The sequence below is a fragment of the Perca fluviatilis genome, chromosome 12 (assembly GCF_010015445.1).
Source record: "Perca fluviatilis chromosome 12, GENO_Pfluv_1.0, whole genome shotgun sequence".
NCBI classification, from domain to species: domain Eukaryota; kingdom Metazoa; phylum Chordata; class Actinopteri; order Perciformes; family Percidae; genus Perca; species Perca fluviatilis.
This window is the reverse complement of record NC_053123.1, coordinates 25,450,652-25,473,910: the sequence shown is the minus strand read 5'-3', so window position 1 is coordinate 25,473,910 and position 23,259 is coordinate 25,450,652. Positions and strand designations below refer to the sequence as shown.

The 23,259-nt window shown below is 40.4% G+C and overlaps 1 protein-coding gene and 1 long non-coding RNA gene across 2 annotated transcripts in view; one reads left to right on the top strand and one right to left on the bottom strand.

Moving 5' to 3' along the window:
• Positions 1-23,259, bottom strand: part of pdia5 (protein disulfide isomerase family A, member 5) — a 70,841-nt gene that overhangs the window by 8,032 nt on the left and 39,550 nt on the right. The window contains exons 10-15 of the mRNA XM_039818200.1: positions 22,192-22,263; positions 20,125-20,261; positions 12,066-12,136; positions 11,140-11,303; positions 10,548-10,678; positions 5,957-6,027 (exon numbers count right to left, since the gene is read on the bottom strand). Coding sequence (XP_039674134.1) covers positions 5,957-6,027; positions 10,548-10,678; positions 11,140-11,303; positions 12,066-12,136; positions 20,125-20,261; positions 22,192-22,263 — 646 coding nt within the window. The remainder of the gene's footprint in view (positions 1-5,956; positions 6,028-10,547; positions 10,679-11,139; positions 11,304-12,065; positions 12,137-20,124; positions 20,262-22,191; positions 22,264-23,259) is intronic.
• On the top strand, positions 14,014-18,446 carry LOC120569982. Its single transcript, XR_005640999.1, has 3 exons — positions 14,014-14,155; positions 17,781-17,834; positions 18,183-18,446. It is a non-coding gene; the product is annotated as an uncharacterized LOC120569982 (long non-coding RNA).

The window sequence follows — 23,259 nt, the reverse complement described above, 5'->3', positions numbered from 1 at the left end:
CGACTGCTCATCCCTGTGTGTCATCAATCAGAGTTGCTGTGAATTGCCAGGAGAAAATGAAGCCATACAGCCGCTGTTCTTCAAAGGTCCGCGACCAATTCCGTTATTGATCCATCTTCAAGTGACAGAGGAGCCCCACATCATTTGCTGATTGAATTGAAATTCTGAGGAGCAGCATATTACCACTTGGCTTGGTCTTAATCAACCAGCATCACACTGACGAGCGGAGCAGTAATCAAACTGTACTGATAAACTCAGACCTAGTACTGTTCTCACAACAAGGTTCCTACGCTTTTAGTACTAAACATGGAGGTCTGCAATACTAGTGCTTGAGTAACTGAAGGAATATTTGAATTGACCAGCATTAGTTATATTAAAAGGGAGACAATGTCATTTTGAAAGACAAAGTAACATACTTTCCCTTTTATTTTATTTATTTATTCCTGTATAATAATACATATTGAAGCTGCCATACAGGCCCCATTGTGCTCAATTAAAAACAATGAATTAACACACCATGGTGACTGAGGCGAGGTACTCAACTCTACTTTCAAAAGCTTTTTTACTTTTAAATAAAGCAAAAAAACAAAAACAAAATTTATTTCATACTTGGGTGTTTATTTTTATTTTATTAGACAACATTACTAGGCTATTTAGAGATTGTTTATGGTTTGTACAGGGTTCACCTAAAAACCTTAAGAAATTATATATAATGTACATTATATATAATACAGGAGACGTGATGTTATTTATCTTAATGCTGTTTATTTAGTTCCGCGTAGTTCAACTATTAAGGTATACATTGTATTGGTTTTACGCACTTTAAAGTGCTCATATTATGCTCATTTTCAGGTTCATAATTGTATTTAGAGGTTGTAACAGAATAGATTTGTGGTTTAATTTTCAGAAAACACCATATTTTTGTTGTACTGCACATTGCTGCAGCTCCTCTTTTCACCTTGTGTGTTGAGCTCTCTGTTTTAGCTACAGAGTGAGGCATCTCACTTCTGTTCCATCTATGTTGGGAGTCGCACATGCGCAGTAAGCACTGCTAGCTAGTCAGAAGCAGAGTATGAGGGCGTACCACGCTAGCAGCTAGGCGAACATTATAACGTGTGTTACAAAGTGACGCACGTTCGTCACGAAAGTAAAGGCTGGACTACAATAGAGCTGTTTGGAGCAGTTTGAGAATTTTGGGGTGGACTTTGGGCTTTTTCACTTTGTAAACCTATAACGTGGACAAAAATATATACTGTATAACACAATAAAGGAAAGGAGAAAAGCCAAAAAGCTAAATATGAGCACTTTAACATAAGATTAACCTCGTGAAATGGGGAGTATCATTATGGCTGTAATGTGATGCAAGTCATGTTGAAATGGGACTCTACTTGTGCAAAACAAAGTCACATTAAACATTTATCGTTTACAGGAAGTGGCAGTGTTCCAGAAAGTTAAAGTCTCCATTTACAGGGGTGTTTAAGTCTGCACTGTTTAATTGCATTATGTAAAAAACAAAAAAAACAATGGACAGGTAGAAAATCCATATTGCTATAGTTAGTTATATTTTATTTCTGTGTCATGCCAAACATTTTGGCCCATCCCACATGGGATTACAAGACACCACAAACTTACTTATTTAGCAAACGTCTTCCTGTCGCATATACAAATCATTCAGAGAAATACATGAATACAAATATATACATATACACACATACACACTACATACAAACTATAAGCTCAATAGTACATGGCTTTGATTAAGGTCTGAATCAGGGACGGGAAAGAAAAATATCCAATTAGCACCATGGTCATGGTCAGTATATTTTTTGTTTAGTGCATTAACTTCACAGGTACTGTAGCAGCACCAAGGCAGGTCACGTTGGGCAAATCCTTCAAAAATATATCCAATTCTCAGATGAAGCAGTTGTCTTATTACAGGGGCAACAGACAGCTTTTGGAAACGAACAGTTTCAGCCAATGTGCGCTTTTAATGCTGCTATTGATTAGAATTTAGAGGAAAACACAAACAGCTCGGAACAAACCCGGCACACAGCTCCCCTGCTGTCATACAGCACAGAAGTTTTAATGGTTTGGGTCTTCAAACCTGGAGCTCAGCTTGTGTTTGTCTTTGGTAAATGAGGCTAGGGCAGCTAATAGACTGTGATCAACACCGGCCTGGTACTATACACTGGGGCTCGGCTTTATAAATAAAGGGGATTGCCAAGTAAACACATGCCCAGTTCTCAAGATTTACTCTTGTTCAAACACAACTTTGGCACACCTCCACTGGCCACTGGAGGGACAATATCTTAAACTTCTGCATTTATATAACTTTCACAGATATAAGGGTCCCCTGGTTCCGCAGGTTGTGGAGTTTTCATCATACTGATCCAAACATCACAGCTGGTAAAGCAGTGCCAAAGTGCCTTAAGCTGTTGTTGCTGCTATATACTGGATGTAAAAAAAACAAAAAACATTTCTGACAATTATGAAAGTCCTAATTTTTCTCTTTAAATCCATGGCCATTTTAAGAATCATTAATTAAGGACATATCAAAGCCTGTTTGTTTAACTCACCGGCGTCTCAGTCAAACAATTTTTTTTTTTTTTACAGTCGATGTTATAACTATTACTTTTCCCTGTACTGCAAAGACAACATATCTTTTACATTGTGGAGGACATACTGTTATTTTATTGCTGACGATGAAATCAACAAAGGCACTTAAGAGTTGCTGAAGTTGCAGCTGGAGGGCAATTAAGAGACTTGTACAAAAACATTTTCAGATCATCTGTTGAGGTTTAATGTTGTCCAGAAAAGTTATAAAGGATTGCCTCAGCAAAATGGATGACTAAGTTGTTGAGGACACGTCACTGTATCACACCATCTGACAATGATTTTGAAAAATTCCAAAGAAATGAGAGAGCAACATTGCCTGAGCACTATTGGAACAATGTGCTGTTAACAATAACATGTAAATGAAACTATAAAATCAAAAGACAACAATTTGATACATTTTTTTTTAAGGGGACTGTCACTAAATGATGATAAATCGTAGCTCAGTATTGCCGGACACGCGGCCAATTTCTTTCAGGGTGTGTGTGTGTGTGTGTGTGTGTGTGTCACACAATTAAAGAGGTTTGGAAATACTGAGCCCTGCAGTCAGAGGGTATTAACAGGGAAGAGCAGGAGAGGGAGTGTGTCAGGACACAAGTGCTGAGGGAAAAGGAATGAAAGGGAGTAGAGATGATGGAGGACGAGTGTGTCCTGTTTCGACTGCATGAACCTCCAATAACCCTAAAGCCCCAAGTGTGCCGAAGCTCTGATTAGACTGTGTGCACTTTAGCGAAGTGGTCAAATTCCTAACTGACAAATATTAGGAACGAGTTAGAATGAGTTGTACGTTTTTGACTTTTCAACACACAAATGTTTAAAGCTACATTGTGTAAGAATTTCTCCCAACTAGTGGTGAAACTGTATATGACAACCAACTGAATATTACTTTCTAGCTCCCCCTCCATCCTATGGTGGCCGTATTATTACTTTGTCCGGGAGTGTTCCTTCCAGTGTAATAATAGTTTTACGTTATTTTGGTACCATTTCATTGCTAACATCAGCTATCAGGTTCCCAAACATATGCAAGCTAATGTTAGCAAAGTATCAGTGCTATCGTTATTCTGTATATTGTACGAGATTAATAGTGTAAGGCAATGTTTACAGCGTAGGAGAGAAGCAACGGAGGAAGGTATTTTTAATACATTTCTCTGAGCAGTATGAACAATGTCAATGAAACCAAAATTAGCTCTTAGTATCTCCATCGTTTACACGCAGCTGTTCTAGCTATAGCTACCGGTAGTCTGCACAGTTGTAACAACTGCACTGATGTGAGCTGCCAGGGAAATCACGACACATATGATTACGTTTATGTTACAAGGTAGATAATCCTTTTTCATCATTGATGCGAGGAAAAGTATCCTAGACGTTGTTCTAGCGTTATGCACAACCAAGCAAGTAGCAACTATAAAACTTTGAATTTACACAAATAGGCAGAATTACCTGTCAAGAAGAAAGCAGGCAACTTCGGCGTCCCTTTTTAAATCCTTGCTCCTTATGAGCTCTTTCCATCTTGGAAAAGCCACTCCAATATTAACTTTGGTCTTGTTGCTTTGCCCGTTGCGTTGTCGTTTTAATTCTCTTTTTAATTTCCTTTGTGACTCCGTTACATGTCCTCGAGAATAGACGCAATCCTCCATTTTCAACAGGCTTTCAAATCTGCCGGCAGTCGTAAGTATTCTTCTCCCCCTCCCTCCCTGGCATTCGTCACAGTCAGTGCCACTGAGTGAAAAGAGCGAAAGGCGGAGGGATGTCCCCCTTTGGCTAATGTATTTTAAAGCGCCCATATTATGCTCATTTTCAGGTTCATAACTGTATTTTAAGGTTGTACCAGAATAGGTTTACATGGTTTAATTTTCAAAAAACACCATATTTTTGTTGTACTGCACAGCTCTCTCTCACTGCTGCAGATCCTCTTTTCACCTGGTTTCTGTTTTAGCTACAGAGTGAGACCTCTTTTCGTCTTCTTCTTCTGTACTATCTTTGATTGCACTCGCACATGCTCAGTAGCTCAGATGTAGATCATGTCAGCTAGCTAACTCTAGAGACAGTAAAAGAAAGCCTGTTTCTCCAACTTTGGTCAGTTACAAGGCAGGATTAGCTGGGAGACTTCTAAATGAGGGTGCACATGTAAGTAGTTCTTTTGTAGATTATGGTGAACTTGTGTGTGTTGTAGCAGTGCTTTGCTATTGAGAACGACGTAGCATGCTAGCATTAGCATTAGCGTTAGCATGCTAATGCTAACGGTTAGCATGCTAACGAGCTAACGGTTGTGGTTAGCCAGCTCATGTCGGACTGTGACGTCACAGTCCGAGCCGATTTTGAACAGCTCACCAGGAGACTGAAGGCAGGACACATTCAGAAACCGCATCTCACCATGGATGGATTTTTTTCAAAGTTTGTATGTGTGTGGAAGCACCAGAGACACAAAAGAACACCCCAAATACCAGAAAAAGTGATTTTTTCATAATATGGGCACTTTAAAGATGGAGGTCGTATGTATTCTGAATGGCAGATTCTACGTGTACGAGAATACTTTGATTAGTTGGTGGAAGTAATTACACATGAATGAGCACATATCTGTGAAAGAACGAAGGGTGTTTTGCTAAGAATCAACTCAAATAAACGGAGCTTTAAAGTGTTTTTTCAAACATTTACGGTAGAGTATGCAATAAGTGGCTGCAATCACGCTGCAGGCCTCAATACTCATTTCAGAACAGCTGCTTATTTCATGAAACTCTTATCAGACACCTCTTGAGCTGACAGCAAAATCATATTACGCATGTGTGCCGAGTACAGAACATAAAAGAAGTGATTATAAAGTGTCATGACATTTGAGCATGTAAATCCAATTTGACTGCATTACATACAGACTCAAGTCCATATTGTAGAAACACTTTGGGAAATATGCGTGTTTATTTTCTTACCCAGAGTCACATGAAAAGATTGAAATCAATACATAATATCCTCAGTGTGTCCACTACAGATATATGGCCCCAGTTTGTTTAGGGTGTGCGAACAACAACTCAAAAGCTGTTTTATTTGCACAGTGTAACTTATGCACATATAGAAATGGAAAAAGAGACGTTTAAGGAACAGTTGGCTTATGATTGGCTATATTTTATGACCAACAACTATTGGGCAAATTGACAGCATGCAGCAATCTAGTTTCAAAAGGTTGTTAGCTTTGAGAATGGCTGTAACTGTCACATCAGTCTGTAAAACAGCAGAGGCACATCAGTCTGTGTTTTTATCATTATTTAGCTTTAGCTTGAGGGACTTCACCCTCCACTACTGCTGTTTAAAATGTGTGTATGTAACTGAATGCGTAAAAAGCAACGCTAACCTTGCGGTCCTCTTTGAAGAGCTCTGCTGCCGTGGTGAAGTGGGGAACAGCGTTTTTACAGTGTGGACACCCTGGAAGAGGAGGAGAACATACAGATGGGACATTATTACAGCTCATCACTGCACATTTACATAACATGTCTCTTCACGTCCTAAACAGCACCTTATACAGGCACTAATACACATAGACATGACGCTACTAATATGCACACATTCACAGATACAAAGGAAATCACATCATTTACTCAAACATGTTCATAAAGCATGAGGCCCCTTGACAATCCTGCAGGTGTTTAGAGGTTTATGCCACATTAGAGACGGTTCACCGGTATGTTACGAGAGACTGTAAATCTCTTTATTGCCATCATAAACAACCTTTCTGGCTCTCTCTGCTCCAGCACTCACCCATAATACAGTCAATACTTACACAAATACACAACTAGGACAACAGGTCACATTTACAGAGCGCAGGAAAGTTGACCAGGTTGTATCCTAACTATAAATCTGCGAGGAAAACATTTTCTGATTCTTGCTACATCTTGCTAAGAAGGGGAGGATGTGTTGTGTCAAACAGCATAACAACTGTGATTGCATCTTTTCCCTTTCTTTCCTTTCTGTTAAAGTTTGACTTCCTGTAGATGCTAATTGTGGTTTTTCTTCTTTAGATGCCAATGTCAAGTACCCAGTCGTTTGTGTTTGTTCATTACAATCAAACGGTTGTTGCTGCAATTTAATTGAAATTGAACTGGAATGGGAAAGGTGAAAAGGGCAAGAACACCTCTTGAAGAAGAAAAAACATCTTGGCAGTTGGTGAATAGATAAAAGCTTTAGTGAGGGTTAAATCACTAGTCAATCAGCCCTTGACAAATAGTCACAGATGGTGTATTTTCAAGACAGTTTGTGGGTTATTTTTTGCGGGAGCATTTTTTTCTCACAAGCAGTTGGCAGTTTTCTCATAAGTTTACTAATGGTAATTCTGACAGTGGGGTCGGGATTTATTGAGATGTTGTTGGCCAACTGTACAGTAGGTCCTGATTGTTAAAGTGTTCACATTATGCTCATTTTCAGGTTCATAATTGTATTTAGAGGTTATATCAGAATACGTTTACATGGTTTAATTTAAAAAAAACAACATATTTTTGTTGTACTGCACATTGCTGCAGCTCCTCTTTTCTTTTTTTCTGTTGGAGATGGTAAGTCCTTTTTGGGTGGAGTTTTTTTTTTTCACTTTGTAAACCTATAATGTGCACAAAAAAGATATATAACAATAAAAGGAAAGGGAAAAATTCAAAAAGCATAATATGAGCACTTTAAGCTAATCACTGCTGACTGTTTGTACGGATGGGTTGGTTAATATGTGGGTACCCAAACCTTACACCCATGTTTTTTATCACGTCATTCTAAAACCATGAGCATTCTGCTGCTATAACATCCTCCACTCCTTTAGGTTAAGGCTTTCCACAAGATTGGATTTGATCACACACACAATAGGCTAAGTGAGTTCCAACACATCCCAAAAACGTTGGATAAGGTTGAGGTCAGGGTTCTGTACAGGCCACTAAAGTTCTTCCACACCAATCTGGAAAAAACATTCCTTTATATGTAGTGCTCTAACTAAGATTGAAGCCACTAAGTAGGAGATCATCCAAAAAGCATAACAGATTATTAAAAGGTACTCATTTAAGTTGATTTAAGCATTATCAAAATGTACAAAATATATTCAGTTACCCAATGTTGATCCCACTGTAAATGGATTTCAAAGGGTATAAGTGCAATGACAGATTTTTACTGTTGCCTGCGTACCCACAAGCATTCATATACAGATAACTCTACCTTTGACTCAATTATACATCAACTCTGCAACCGTTTCATTTGCCTTTTCAGAGCTTCCTCTCAAAGCCAGTGTTCAACACAGCTCAGAAATCCATTTCCTGCTAAAGTACCCTTTTAGCTGCAACATTAAATGGCCTTTTAAACCTTTAAAGGTTCTGTTGCCATTCAGAAACGGATATATCAAAAACACACCAGTGTGCCATGGTTTTCCCTCACAAGAAGAGAAGAGAACAACCAGGCAGGTCACTGTAACAGCTCAGAGGTTGCAGTGGCGTCTCACCGTACGCCAAGTAGAATAAAGGTAGGTCTGCTATGGATAACAAGACCTGCCACTCTGATTACTCTTCCACATGTACATTTCCCCTCGCCTTTCTCATATTAATGACAGGCAGTGAGGTAGAGAGAAAGGCAGACAGATGAATACAAAGGGAAATGAACAATCTTTTCACCATCGCTCATTAAGAAAATAAAAAAGTGCAGGCTGCAGTAAGCAAAGCAACATTAATACTAACATTAAATGCACCAACATTTTTGTTTGGAACTGAGCTTGGTAGGTATTAAATTAGCCCATGCTTAAATTTACCACTGTATGTACAAAAAAGGACCATCAACTTAGTCCTTCCTGAGGTCAGGAAAGAGCTGGCGAGAGAGAGAAGATATGACAACATTTAGTTTTAGTTTAGGCTCAATTATGCAGAATTGAGGTTCAAAGTTAATAACCCAAACTTTTGAAAAAGAACTGATAGTTCTGTCAAAAGCATCTGCAGCATCGAAGTCTTAGCATGCAGCTGCATCTTATCAAATGCTCTATTAGACACAAGCTCCGTCACTGATAAGACACCAGTGAGCAGGGTGCAGATGGGGTGGGAGGGCAGCAGGTTGTTGCTGCCTGAAGTGCATCTGGAGCGTCTCTTTGTAGAAGGAAGCACCAAAGGCCTCAACAGAGACAGCAGCCTGACCGCTGTGCCCCGTCTGGCTTTGAAGCCCTCATCAGACTCAGAGGACAGAGGTGCATGTGAGTGTCTATGTGTGTGTATTAATAAATGAACAAGTTAGCCACTCGGTATTCCTTCTGCATCTGTGTTTTGTTTGAGAACTCAGATGAAGAGTGTCATAACTATGGGCCCTTACATTTTTAAAGACAAGTTCAACGACAGAGACTGTGGCTCAGAAGGAAGAGCAGTCTTCACTAATCGGAAGGCTCCTGTGTGAGTGTACGCATAAATGTTTATCCCTCCCTTCCTGATGATCAGGTGGCACCTTGCATGGTAGCCTCTGGCATCAGTGCATGAATGTGTGGGTGAATGCTGTTTTGTATTGTAAAGCGCTCTGAGTGGTCGCTAAGACTAGAAAAGCGCCCATTTACACAGCCCATTTAGCATTTAGGATCAAATTAAACGATAATTTAAAGCGATATAGCTCATATGTAAATAAAAGAATGATGGAATTTATCACTCATATTTAGGGTTGGGTACCGAAACGCGGTGCCAATAGGGCACCGGTGCCGACGTAAACGGTAGTAACGAGAACGAATAAGAACGAAACTTTCGGTGCCTGACTTTACACTACACTCGACAGCAGGTAACGTTAGCATACCTTTAGCTAGCAGCTGGATTAAACACTGTTAAAATCCTGACAGCTAACGTTAAACAGTGTAAAGTGTGACTGTGTTTCACTGTAGAGGATTCCAACACCGGGACGTAACAGTCTGCTGCCATTGTTGGAATTAAACAACACAGCTACTTGAAACAGGTAGCCTCGTGGTGCATTCAAAGTAAGTTAAAATAAGTCATTGTTCTAAGTTATAGTTATTACATTATTATAAAATCTTTAATTCTGACCATATGGCCTTAGCAATAAACAAGCCGTTCTTTAATGTCGCCGACTGTTGTTTAGTACCCTTCTTTTTATCTTTTCTGTTTTTTTTACTTTCTTAAAAAGTATTGGTTCAGGCACCATTTAGGCACCGGCACCGTTTTAAAAGTATTGCTTTAGCACCGGTATCAGAAAAAACCCAAACGATACCCAACCCTACTCATATTTTAAAATACTTTATTTAAATGTGCCTTTGATTGCCATTTTATAATATATATATAAATAGAAAAACACCGGGTAGACAGCAAATCAGTGAAATTGACCAACACTGTAAAAGCGATGTTACCCATCCCTCAATTTATATTCAATCTCCTCTTTATCATATCAGCTGCAGCTATCTCAGTTTAAACCACATGCGTTTATACATCTGGCCCCCTGGTGTATTCTGGAGGGTTGGCTCAAGATATTCTAAACTTAAAATTGAACTTCAGTTAGCCAGATGTGTCCAGTTAGAGAACAGATGAATGCAATGTTAGAAAAACAGTCCACTAAGTCTCTGAAAGGACTTAACTATAAAGCTACACTATAAAACGTTCATGTTTTCCAGGAACGCTGAAATATGAGGTGGAACAGTGATTGGTTTCCTTTTTTTAACTTGCACAAATCTATTCTCAGTCATGTGAATCATTCCTGAGTTTCCCCATGGCTTAGGTGGGGTTTATATACTGACGTGATGAGGAGCTTGACGGGCAGTTACGTAAGCGCACTGATTTAAACCCAGGATATGATCACACCAAGTCCAACAGAGCAGGGCTGTGATGGTTGTAACAACTTCACACACAATATTTTGACCAAAACAGCCAAGCATATAAAACTTAACCATTTGAGAAAAGTGTCTACATTATAGCCTTTTTGGTGTTATATCAATTACTGTAAGCTCTTACAGGGAGCGTAGAACATGACCAGAGCATGTTTTTTCTTCTTCAGTGCCTCTCGGAAGTCCTCTGATCCAAGATGGCTGATGCTGGAGGGCTTGTCCTCCCAAGACTGTTCTGGTGGTGGAGGTGCCTGGGGACTACAGACATGAAAGAGAGCCAGTCAGTATTTATTATGTATACAAAGAGGGAAAAACACTGCTTTAGTTGTATTGTAAGTAGTAAAAGTAGTGTATATAGAGATATGGCATACGCATATATTGTATTTACCTTCCTATATCCGAAAAATTTAAATGTTAACGTGTCAATACAAATGATATAATAGAACACTGTGAGACTTTATCTCAGCCCTATATAAATTTATGGAGTCTTTAATTGCAACAGCTGGACTGATGTCATCGCAGGTCCATTACATTTCAGAGCGACCCTTTCCAAAGATAAATCTGTTACACTGGAAGGACGCAGCGAAAACATTTAAGACGAAACTACTGCAATGTACATGAGTTTGAGTCAGTGTCTAAACGTGTTAACTTTGCACGGGCCGCATTTGCTGGACAAAAGTTAAGAGGTGATCGAGCTGCCTGTTAAGTGTGTGACTCACTTGTGCATGAACTCGATGATCTTGTCTTTGCTTCGGAGATGTGGCAGCGTGTACTTGTCCTCACCTTTCTCGAAATACTTAACAGTTGGGAAGCCGGAGATCTTGAAGCGCTCCCCCACAGTCTTGTGCACTGTGGAGTCCACGGCTGCCAACACCCCCGGACTCTGTGGAGAAATAACAATAGCAAGATTCAAGTCAACTGGGATAAAATAATAATAACTATAGCGTGATCCGTCCAATAACACCAATAAAGGTCCCTTAGACTAACCGGTTACATGACACCAATTAATATGAACTACTTTACAAACAATCCAAGTTCAACCTGGTTGGTGTGTGTATACACATGGTGTGTGTATATACCCTAAAAGCGCTGCGTTAGTAACACTAGAAGGAAGGAGGAGAACAATAAATGCTATGCTGGGTCTTAAGGGCTAGGTCACCAAGCTGTGAAAGAGGCTCCAGTACATCCATATTAGATAATGTCCAGGCTTTTCCCATTGACCTCCAGTGCTGGGCAGAGAGCCACAAGGAGAAGGTCCAAGCGTCGGGCCGGGGGGGACACTTCATGGATGAGATAATTGCTACAGTCACAAGGCTGGAGGTTTATAGGCCCTGCTCCTGGCTGGAGAGTGTTAGATTACCACAGAGGACAGAATGGCGGAGAGGAGAGGCGAGGCACACACCAGACTAATCAGAAGCACATCGAGAGATGGGCTGCAGGACAGACCGACCAGCATGTCGGCTGCATAAGCCAAAAGCTTTTTAGGCCAAGAAGAGGGATTATTATGATCAGTTAATGAGGCGTCGCTGCACCCGTGTCGTTCTATGTGTTTATCAAAAGTGTGAGATATGAAAAGAACAAAAAACACACAGGCCTGTAGATAAGCATGCTGCACGTAAACACAAGCAGAGGTCATGAAACTTACGTCTGCGCCCTTGTTGAGTATTTCAGCAGCTTCATCATACTCTGGCTTCATCTTCTTGCAGTGTCCACACCCTGAAGGATTCAAAACACACATTATAGCCCAAACCGATGATGGGTTTCTGAAACTGGTAAGTAATATATAACAGTCATTTTCTTATTAAAAACTCAAAACTACACATTTCTGGTAATAATCCCTAAAAACTAGTTATTAAAATGTTGGGACAAAGATATATATATATATATATACTGCTGAAGGGTGTTTTACAGTTTACTATCAAATAAGTAAAAGTAATATAAAACAACATACATATACACATTTTAAAACCGTAAACTTAATAAACATAAAAACTAGAAACAAAAATACAAATACAACAAAGACATTTAAATCTTGAATTAAGAAAAATGAGGATCAGAAATACATGGAAATACACGCTTTAAAAACCTGTACATACTCAAAAAGTCATCAGCCGATTACATCAGCCTGCTGTCTACAGCGGTCACATCAGAGTACATGACAGACAGATGAAGGAATCACCTTTCAATCATGCAGAACAACAAGAATTAACTGTATATTCCAGAAGAAATGACTTCCATAAAACCAACGCTGAGAGCCCAATGATGCAATCGTTGCACATTACGTCCTTGAGCTGTCTAGTTGAATCCATGTGTTACCAGCTGTAATTCTCTGGTGTTTTGCTGTTTCACCCTGGTTTGTCAGTGGGTTTACTGCTGGCATGCAGAGGGTGAAACTGTAAACGAGATGACAAGAGTCTTTCATGTTTACCAGGAGAGTTAAGTCATGTCTGATTACTTACTACATGTCACTTTCAGGCATGGGTGTGTGTTTGTGTCTGAGTGAGCATGTTAGAGGCAAAACTTGAGGCTTAGAGCTGGGTATGAGTACAGTAGTGAAAGAAAGCGCAAAAAGAGGACAAAGGGGGAGGAAGAGACAGAGGGGAAACAAACTGGTGGATGGGTGGGTATGACTCTGCTAACGAAGAGTTAGTTCCAAAAGAATTGTAGTGACTTTGGGGTTGTGAAAATGGTTTGGTTTTTAAAATTATGGATGCAATGGTTGTGAAATTTGTATCAAATACCTTAGCCTGACGTTGTCATACTCAGATTCTAGTCAGAATAGGAGTCTGATATTGCTCCATTGGGCTGTGATTTTGGGGCGTTTCAACCGAAGCAGGAAAGAAAATGCCTCTGCACTCAGTTGGATAGACCTACAACCAATCAGAGCAACGGAGACAGACGTCACAGAAGCTGCAAGTCAAAGGCAGGCTTCGACAGAGCAAAGGCAGAGGCAGCAGTTTCCGTGTCGCGCGGACGGATGTGGCAATGTGTATATGTACGTGATCGCGGTTCTCTGTTCCTCTTTTAAAATGAATGCGCCATCGATATCTTGTTGTAAACAAATTCAACCCAAGCGCTCTTCGGTGACGTGGTTGATTAAGTTACTGTTGATCATCTGTCCATCATCGTATAAAGCCCTGACAATTTGATACAATCTTTAATATAGCCTACTTTAACATTAACTACCTATACTACTTCAACTAATAAAGATATCGTTCTCTTCTCATCCAAGATGGAAGACGCGCAGCTGAACAGCCGCTCTGTTGTGTGTCAGCACATAGGTATTTGCATGCCATCCCAGTGCTGGAAACAAGGTAGAGATTTCCCCAATATTCAAGTGCGGTTTCAATTCAAGTCCCTGGTACCTGCCAACGGGTACTTTTTTTTAGTATCACCTCCATCGAGGCTCCAAGCGAGCTGAGGCGATACCAGAAGGTGACGTGAAAACCTGCAGACTACTGATTGGTCGGAGAGAATCGTCACTAATCACTGCGTCATCATTGCTAGCGACAGACGGGGGTGTCCTGAACAAACCCGCCGTTTTTAAATAGTTTAGCCAGCTGGTTTTTTTCGACGTTCTGTGTGTGTCAGGTTAGGTCACGGCAGTTTCCTGCTGGGGCGCTATGATGACAAGCCACGCTCGCCTCACACATGAGGCGGTACTAAATCGCCACTAAAAAGGAGGACGGAGCAACGCGGCCGAGTCGAGCCGAGCCGAGCTGCTACTAGCAGTGGGTAAGCGCCATATGTTGACACAGCCGAGCATAACTGAATCATTTGCAACTTGTACTACAGAAAAGCAGACAGTGGAAACTAATTTCTGTCATGTTCGATTACAGATATGAAAGCAGTCCAAAAAAATTAAAAAAGAAGGCTTCAAACTCGGACCCTAAATATATTTTTAAAGACCGCACCCCAAACTATGCCTCGACCACAGACGTGCTTCAATGTTAAAGCAATTCATACTCGAATATTCTTCAGTATTTTATGACATCGTCGTTAATATCCTGCCGTATCATGACCCAATTCTGAGGCAATATTGTTAATTCATAGTAACATTTTTACTGTATCAAATTAATGTTCCAACTGTGTTTGCATTAATTAGAGAGCATTAATCTCTCTATATGTTTCTTTCTCAATTTAAAGCTATAGTGCGTAGTTTCTGTCGTCGCCCCCCCCCCCCATGAGGAATTCTAAGTAATGACAACAAAACTGTACAAGCCTTCCGTAATCGCGCACAACCCCCACCCTTCCTCCATGCAGTTGCTAGTAGCCAAGGAGGACACGGAGGATTAAAAAAACATGATGGACTCTTCAGAAGAGGTAATTATCTTCACTCGAGTTTCTGCACACCTAAGTCGCCGGGCGACACAATCTTCTGAACGCAGCCATACTGAGAAATACAGAGAGAGTTGTGTGGAGCTGATAGTCTTAATTAGCTTTGTAGCAACTCATTTGGCCATGGCTTGAATGTAACGGATGTTCATTAATATCAAAAAGTTACGCACTAAAGCTTTAAGTGCAAAAAACTAATTCACCATTAGCCAAATATTGTGCCTTTCTGTACATTAATTAAGAAGCAGGACAGCGTTACTGGTGTTTTTGCTCTGTATAGCTCTGTATTATCTGGAGATAGTGGTGTGTTTGTGTGCATGTCTTTGCAACTCTTCTTTTCAACAAATCAGTTTGAGCTATGAGCATAATGAATATACTCCCTTTTTGGTGTGGAGGTGTGTTTAATATTGCATGGGAAGGGAGCAAACATTTTATTTTTGGATCTAAAATGAGTTAACAATATTTGTCTCACACAATGTACGAGATGTTTTTGTCTCGTTTGATCAGGGATGAGCAGTGTGTTTTATGTGCCCGTAGCGCTGTTGTACACAGAATCAGAAAAACAAATTTGGTACACTTCTTGGTTCATTTCCAGACCTGGTAAATTGCCCTTGTCAAAACAGTTCAGGAATTCCTTTCTTCAATATACAATGCAGAGCTGGCACAGGCTATAAATCAAACGCAATATGCCTTGTGGAAAAAAACAGCTGCTTCTCTTTCAACTGAGTCACTGTGGTGTGCGATCATCAGATTGTGTTGAGGCTTACCGGAGAAACAGAGTGACTAAAGGACTTTGTCTGACCCTTTAAACTGATGAGTAAGAGAGAAAACCAAATGTTCTGCATCTGCCCAGCTCCACATTCAGAACAAGTGGTGCATGAGGGGCAGGGTCAGCGCGTGTGTGTGTATAGGGGGAGAGGGGGGGGGGGCTTACAGAAACACACTGAAATATTGCTGATTCAGGCTATATGGGAGAAGAGCTCAGAGTCAAGAACGAACAAACTGACCATGCACCACTGTAGCTGTAATAAAAACTGCTACATGCTAAATAAAAAAAACGGGTGAGTTTCCTCAGCAAATGTTAGATGTTAGGGAGTTGTAAGGTCATCTTCTCTGGGTCCACTGCAGCAGTAAACTGAGCCTGTGGCTAATTGCTAAGTGGCCAGTCATGGGAGATGTAAAATTCAGACCTTCCTGATGCACCAGCTGCAGCCCGGAACACAAACATTTAGGAATCAAACATTGTCATTTAAAGCCATATCTGCTGGAACAACATTGTGTATTTCATATTTTGCTATGTTTTCTTTAAACAACATTGGCAGAGGGGAACTTTTGTTTTGGTCCGGAAACATAATCAGGCTCACTCAATTAAACAGAGCATTCAGCTGGAGGTTTTGCCCCCATAAGGAGCTGCACGCAAACAACCCCCGCTGAGTTCTGTTCAGAGGACGGTGAGAAAGGCTGCGCTGAGAGGTGGACAGAAATGCAAGCTGATGGTGGTGGTCGGGAGACCATTAATCTCACTCTGACAGCAGGTCCATTAAGAATCTGCATTGAAGCAGCAAAGCTGGGCATCTGTGTGTGTGTGTGTGTGTGTGTGTGTGTGTGTGTGTGTGTGTGTGTGTGTGTGTGTGTGTGTGTGTGTGTGTGTGTGTGTGTGTGTTTATATATATATATATATATATATATATATATATATATATATATATGGTGTAATTGTGTGAAATAAATATACATGTATAAAAATACATGTGTGTGTGTGAGCTGAAAGATCGGATGCAGTTTGTTTTAGCTGACTGCCCTTGATTTAAGTGGCTGCTGTCCGTAGGGGGAGTCAAGTGCAGGACAGGCGTCTGTGAAGCTATGACACCACATAAGGACACAGAGGACTAGTCTGCTCGCTGCACTGTTCTAACAGACTCAAACACAGAATATTAGGATAGATTAAGGATTGTGAAAAAAATGCATCCCTAGTTATTCAGTCATGTTATCTGCTCCTAATAACTACACCAACTAATGACACTAAAGCCATCCCTGCAAGTTAGCTCAATAGTGTGCGGTGTCTGCTAATGCTTCAGTAAATGGTGACATAAAAGTGAGAATATGAGAACTTTATTTCATTTTCAATATAACTCTAAAACCTGGCAAACCCCTGTGTGACTATCAAAAATGGTACAGTATGCTCTTTTGATACTAGTAATTTCCCTTTACAGTAATTCATTTATTTATTATTAGGAATTAAGCAAAGTCACACAGCTAACATTTTATGGGGCTTTTGTTTTGACACAGCTTTCAGTGAAGATGACGATTTTGTTTCTAGACGTTATGGGCGTTTAGACAAAAGAATGAAACCAGTGTGAAGTTATGCATGTATATATTATAATAGCATTAAGGATGATTTGATGTGGCTGTTCAAAGTGAGGTTGTCATCAAATAACACACCAATGGTTCTACAGTGCAGAGAAAAAATATGTGAGTATGTACCTAGTATGTTATAATGATGCCATTTAATGTCATATATATGTCTGTATGTATGCATAATATATCTATATGTATCTGGATCAATCATCAGAGTCATTTCTGTGAGTTCAAGACATGCAGGGGAAACAGCATAGCTCCCTCAAAGTTAAATTCCAACAACTCCATAGCTGCCTGATTTACATGTACATTTACATTTAAAAAAGATAAACCATACATGCAGTTAGGTAAACACTGCAGCTACTTCATGACCAACAGCTGGTCTAAATCTCTATCATAGTCTGGGCATCTTGCGTAATGGTTGTTTTTACATTCCAAACCGACTGACCTGATGAAGGAAATTATGTAATTTAGCTCTTTTTATTCAGCGGATCATGTTTACAGAAATCCCACGTCATGACACTTTTTCTCGCCAATTGGCAGACGTTAGTTTAAATATTGCCGCAAAAATATTTCTGTGTGTTAGGCAGTGAATAATGAGATGGTGGATGAAGCAGGTCCCACTGCAGTGTGCGAGTGTTAGGATGTCTTTTTATCACTTCAACAGCTGGAGAGTGTGTTTGCCCTCGGGGTGGAGTGCAGTGCTCCTGGCAATCTGGAGGTATGAAAACTCTGCAGCTGTGTATGTAATGGAATTTTGAAAACAATGGATCATCATTATGGGGAAAGCTAGGCAAAAGAAACGCTATCTTATTTATTCATGTATTTTTACAGCGTGGAGATAGAGGTGAGCACAGAAGGGGAAGAGAGCAGTTGGGCAGGTAGAGAAAAGGAGAAAGGATGAGGAGGTGAATAGTAGGTGGAGCTGATGTAGTCAGAAGTAATGAGTAAGCTAAAAAGAAAATAAAAAAGGTCCAAAAATAGGTTGCAACACAATTTAGATTGTGTCATGTAGCTGCTCCACTCAGAATGTGGTTTTTAATGCGTGAATATATTTGCATGATTTCAGAGCTATGGGTCACGTTGACCAACATGCCAAATCCCCTTTGGACAACTCCCTCACATGAAGGGCTCCTGAGGACAGCTGGACCAAAGCAAAGCTATCTGGAACTGGAAAAGACATCTAACCCACTGATGAAATCGGGCATGTTTACAAAGTTCTGCGTAACAACGACAGCTTGGTGCGTGAATAAAAAACGACAAGCAAGCCCATGTAAAACCATATGGTAACAATGAAGTATTCTGCTGTGGAAGATGAGCTTGTGTGCGATCGTATGATACAAAAAGCTAATGCAGCCAGCTTGTCTTTGGGTTTGTTTTTCATTTCAAGTCTCTAATTGTTAATACTTAAGCATGACAGTGAAACTGTGATGTTGTTTGCGTGACTAAATAAACGCTCTGCCTGAGAGAATCTGCAAAACAATGTTTTACACAGCAGGAAAGAATGTGAAGCTCCTCTGACAAGCGGCTGCACATATTTTGCAAATGAAACTACTTTCTCTTTTCTGAAGACTTGCTATGTATTGCTGATGGTGAAAAGGGGGTTGCTAAAGGACAATGATGGTAATAGTTTTTTTTTTATTTTTATTTTTTAAATTGTCAATGCATTCCATGAAAATACCAAAACTAACAATGAATTGATCCTACTAAAAAGTATCGTCTTTGTATCCAAAGTTTGATATATAATCTTATTCCTCTGTGCCAAAGAGCTCCACTGTTGTCCAAAAACTATTAAAGGGCCCATATAATGCTCATTTTCAGGTTCATAATTGTATTTTGAGGTTGAACCAGAATTTTCAAAAAACACCATATTTTTGTTGTACTGCACATTGCTGCAGCTCCTCTTTTCACCCTGTGTTCAGGTCTCTGTTTTAGCTACAGAGTGAGGCATCTCACTGCTGTAACATCTTGTTGGTAGTCGCACATGCGCAGTAGCTAGGTAAGGATCATATGTCAGCTAGCTGGCTGTTTAAACAACTTCGGTCAGTTATAAGGCAGGATTAGCCGGGAGACTTCTTCTAAACGAGGGCGCATTTCCAAATTTGCGTAGAATAGCTGCAGAACAGGGACATGTACCTAGTTCTTTTGTAGATTATGGTGAACTAGTGTGCGTTGTAGCAGTGTTTTGCCATTGAGAACGAACTAGCATGCTAGCGCTAGCATGCTACGGTTAGCCCCTTCGTTTTGGCTAGAGACGTAGAAAGCCCTGCAGATTTTGAACAGCTCAGGTTACAGTCAGAAACCCATATCTCACTCAAAACAGCATGGATGTTTTTTTCTTCAAGTTTGTATGCGTGTGAGACACAAAATAACACCCCAAATCCCAGAAAAAGTGATTTTTCATAATATGGCCACTTTAAAAACACATCACAGGATTGTACTGGCCTGGGTGACAATGACATGTTTCTTTCTTCGTAGTTAATTCTGAGTCAATCCCACATACAGCCTCCTGCTGCTGTATGTATACATAAATCACCAAATGTGTATTAATCCACAGCTGAAATTTGTGCCCAACAAAGCCACTATTGATTTTTTAACAGTAGTACCACGGTCTTATTCTTGGAGGACGTCAATACTGACCCTACCTAGAGTTTCACTTCTCTTTTCACTGCAGAAACGATTAGCTGTATGATGTTTTAGTCAATCTACTGAAAATAAATCAACAACACTTTGATAATTAATTTATGATTTATTATAAGTTATTCTTTAAACATGCCAAATGTTGGCTAGTTTCAGTTTCTGTGCCGCTTTACTCTCTTTTATGTCAATTCAATATCATTTGGGTTTTACGGCTGATCGTTGGAAGAGAAAAACAGCAATTTAAAGATATCAACTCTGGGTACTCGTGATGTGCATTTTCACTATTTTATGATATTGTATGGATCAAATCATTGATTGATTATGAACAAAATAATTGGCCCTGCTCTTTTTCAACTTGTTTTCTTACTCACAGGGTGCGTAGAACATGACCAGGGCTGCAGGATGTTCTTCCAGGAAGCTGTCAAAGGACTCATCGGTCAGGTGGAAGACTGGGGAGTCTGTCTCCGTCCACGGGACCTCGGGGGTCTTCGGCTGGGTGGGCTGAGGGCTGAAACAGGAAGGGGATACAGCAAGGGCAACAGAGGTGAGGGACATTTTAAAAAGAAGAGACATTGAAGTGTGTAATATGTATGGAGCAAAAATCAGACACAGCTGTAGCCCACTCTCCACCCAATATGTCATACACACGCACACACACACACATCTGGACCAGAGCAGCCCCGCCTTGATGACAGAGCACAGTGCTGCAATGCCAAGAACGAGTGGACACAGATATAAACAAGTGCACGCAAGTCTCTCTCTCTCTCACACACACACACACACACACACACACACACACACACACACACACACACACACACACACACACACACAGATTGTGCAACTAGGGTGCTGCATAACCTCCAGACATTCATCTTTTATCCAGAATGTCATCTGTCTTGTATACATCTCTATGATATATAAAAAGCTCAGGATCACTAGTAGGAGCACTAATGCAACACCATTGGCAGTTCTGTCCTGGACTTCCTCTATACGACAATACCAACCGTGTGCTACCCAATTATTGGTGTGACATTGCTGCAGAGGACAGATTTGATAACCACTACTTCTGTTACCTCTACTTCTGTTTCCACATTTTGCCTTGAATCTAGACTCTCGAGTAAGGAAAAATGGGGATTGGTATAAACTAGATGTCAAGAGATGTTGTGATGTACAATATACAAAAGCAAGCAAACAGCGAGAGTAACAGTAATGTTCCTGTTGGCAAAAAAAAAGAAAGAAAACCGCTGTATTCTTTGCCATAGGTGTCACATTTCCTGTCAGTGCAAAGAGCAAAGGGTAATGATTTAATCCAGCGAAAAGGGGTGAATCAAGTGAAACTGAGAGGGGAATAAAAGAAAAAACAGACCGCTGAATCTGAACATAAGAGAAACTTAATCAAAACTTGGGAGGCATGGTAGGGATGATAAACGGAGGGAGGAGATTAACAAATCTGAGGCAGAGAGTGCTACAAAGAGAGCACAATTGACACAATGACTACAAAATATCAACGCAGCAAATTAGACCTTCCTGAAAAACCCTTCAACAATGTTTATTGCAAAAACAGCTTTTCCTCATCTAGGCCAGCATTGCACCTTTTTACCAAATAGAAGATATTTATGTGTAAATGAAGGTCCATTAAAATGTTTTGTGCCAGAGAGAGAAAAAGAAAACTCTGTTTAACCTCTGTCACTGTCAATCACCTTTTTTCACTGAACTATGAGGTGTAATTATTATCAGGATTATCCCTTAATTTGAAACATGGCAACCAACCATTCTGTCAACATGATTGCCTGATTGCAAGGCTTGGCACCACTTCTAAATTATACTGCTGGGCTCCGAATGAGTAGAATGGATAGAGCAGTAAAGTCTTAGGACCCGGGAGGGAGTTGTTATGCCTCTTGGCTAAAGAGAGTGTAGCTAGAATACATCCTATGCCTGTCTGCCTCCGTTTCCTGCGATAGCTGTGAAAGTGCTGCTGTGACCTCTCCTTGCAATCTTGTGGACAGTCATGGCTTTCCACCCAGGCCCTTAACACAAATGGAAACGGGAGATGGAGGGAAAAAGGAAGCAGGAGAGCCAAAGCAGTGGTGGGAGACACCGGGTTACAGGCAGAGAGGGTGAGGCAAGGTGAGAAAGAAAAATGAGACAAGAACAGAGCAGGTGTAGATTGATAACACCTTGGCAAGGTGAGTGAGGGTTAGAGGGACAAGAAAAGGTGTGATGAAACCACAGCGAAAGAGAAAAACTGATTCCAGACATTTATGGTGAGATTAAAGCTGTTTACTTATTGTAGGAGACAGAAGGCAACATGTAGTTTGAAAGCTCTGTTCTTAGATCTTCAGCTGAAACATCTGTCGAGAACAACATCTTGAAGTCTACACTTAAATAAGTCTAAATGCATCTTCAGTGGGTGAAGTGATTAGGACCATACTTACTTCTTCATCCAGTCTACCATATCCTTGGCTGTGGCTCCGTAGTTTTCATAGTGGTAAAGGAACTTCCCCTTCCTAAAAGACAACAGAGCACAAGAACAAGATGATCTCTAAACGGTCGGTCAGCAACGGACACAAACATGGCTTGGTACTGTTCAAAGAGTTTAACCACAACCATTATGATCTGTCATTTGATACAAAACAACATTTTTGTAAAACTTTACTTCACTGGTTATTTCTACAACATATATTGTTTATTTAGAGGGAATACCCCAATGACAAATCTGTCTACTGAGTAAATACTCACTGCCTGTACATAGAAGTAGTCAGAGTCAGAAATTCAGAGTGATAAAGGGCAAAAAAATACCCCAAGAAATCGCAGAATGCCCCTAAAAACGTGATCCGATTTGGAATTTTCTTTATATATTTACCAGTTTAGGTCAGAGGTGGGTAGAGTAGCCAAAAATTTTACTCAAGTAAAAGTACTGTTACTTCCGAATAATATGACTCAAGTAAAAGTAAAAAGTAGTCATCCAAATAATTAATTGGTTTTAATTTAATTTATAAACCTTTATACTTTTTTTTACCAGGCTCCCCAGGCAGAACTAGAACAAGGTAATGTAGCTGCTGTTTGTCACTTTTACTAAGGTAAACATGCTTTCATTATGAGGCCAGAGGCCTGTACTACGAAGCAAGATTTGGTTTTCTGTATCACGAAGGTGGATCACATGTTACCGGGTTCAATCACCGTGGTAACTCATGCTGGACGCCTAACCTGGTCGGGAGCAGGTTATGTTGGAGATTAGAGATGAACCGGTGTAAAAGCACCGCCTACTGACCAATGAATACTCGATTGATAACGGCGTCACCGTTCTTAGAAGATCAGGCGGAGCTTGGTGCGCGGAGAGGGAGGGAGGGAGGGAGGGAGAGAGAGAGAGAGAGAGAGAGAGAGAGAGAGAGAGAGAGAGAGAGAGAGAGAGAGAGAGAGAGAGGGGTGCGCTCATACAAAAAACATTTAGAGACCGACAACCCCGTTAACATTCACTGATGGGTAGATTTATGAAATATATA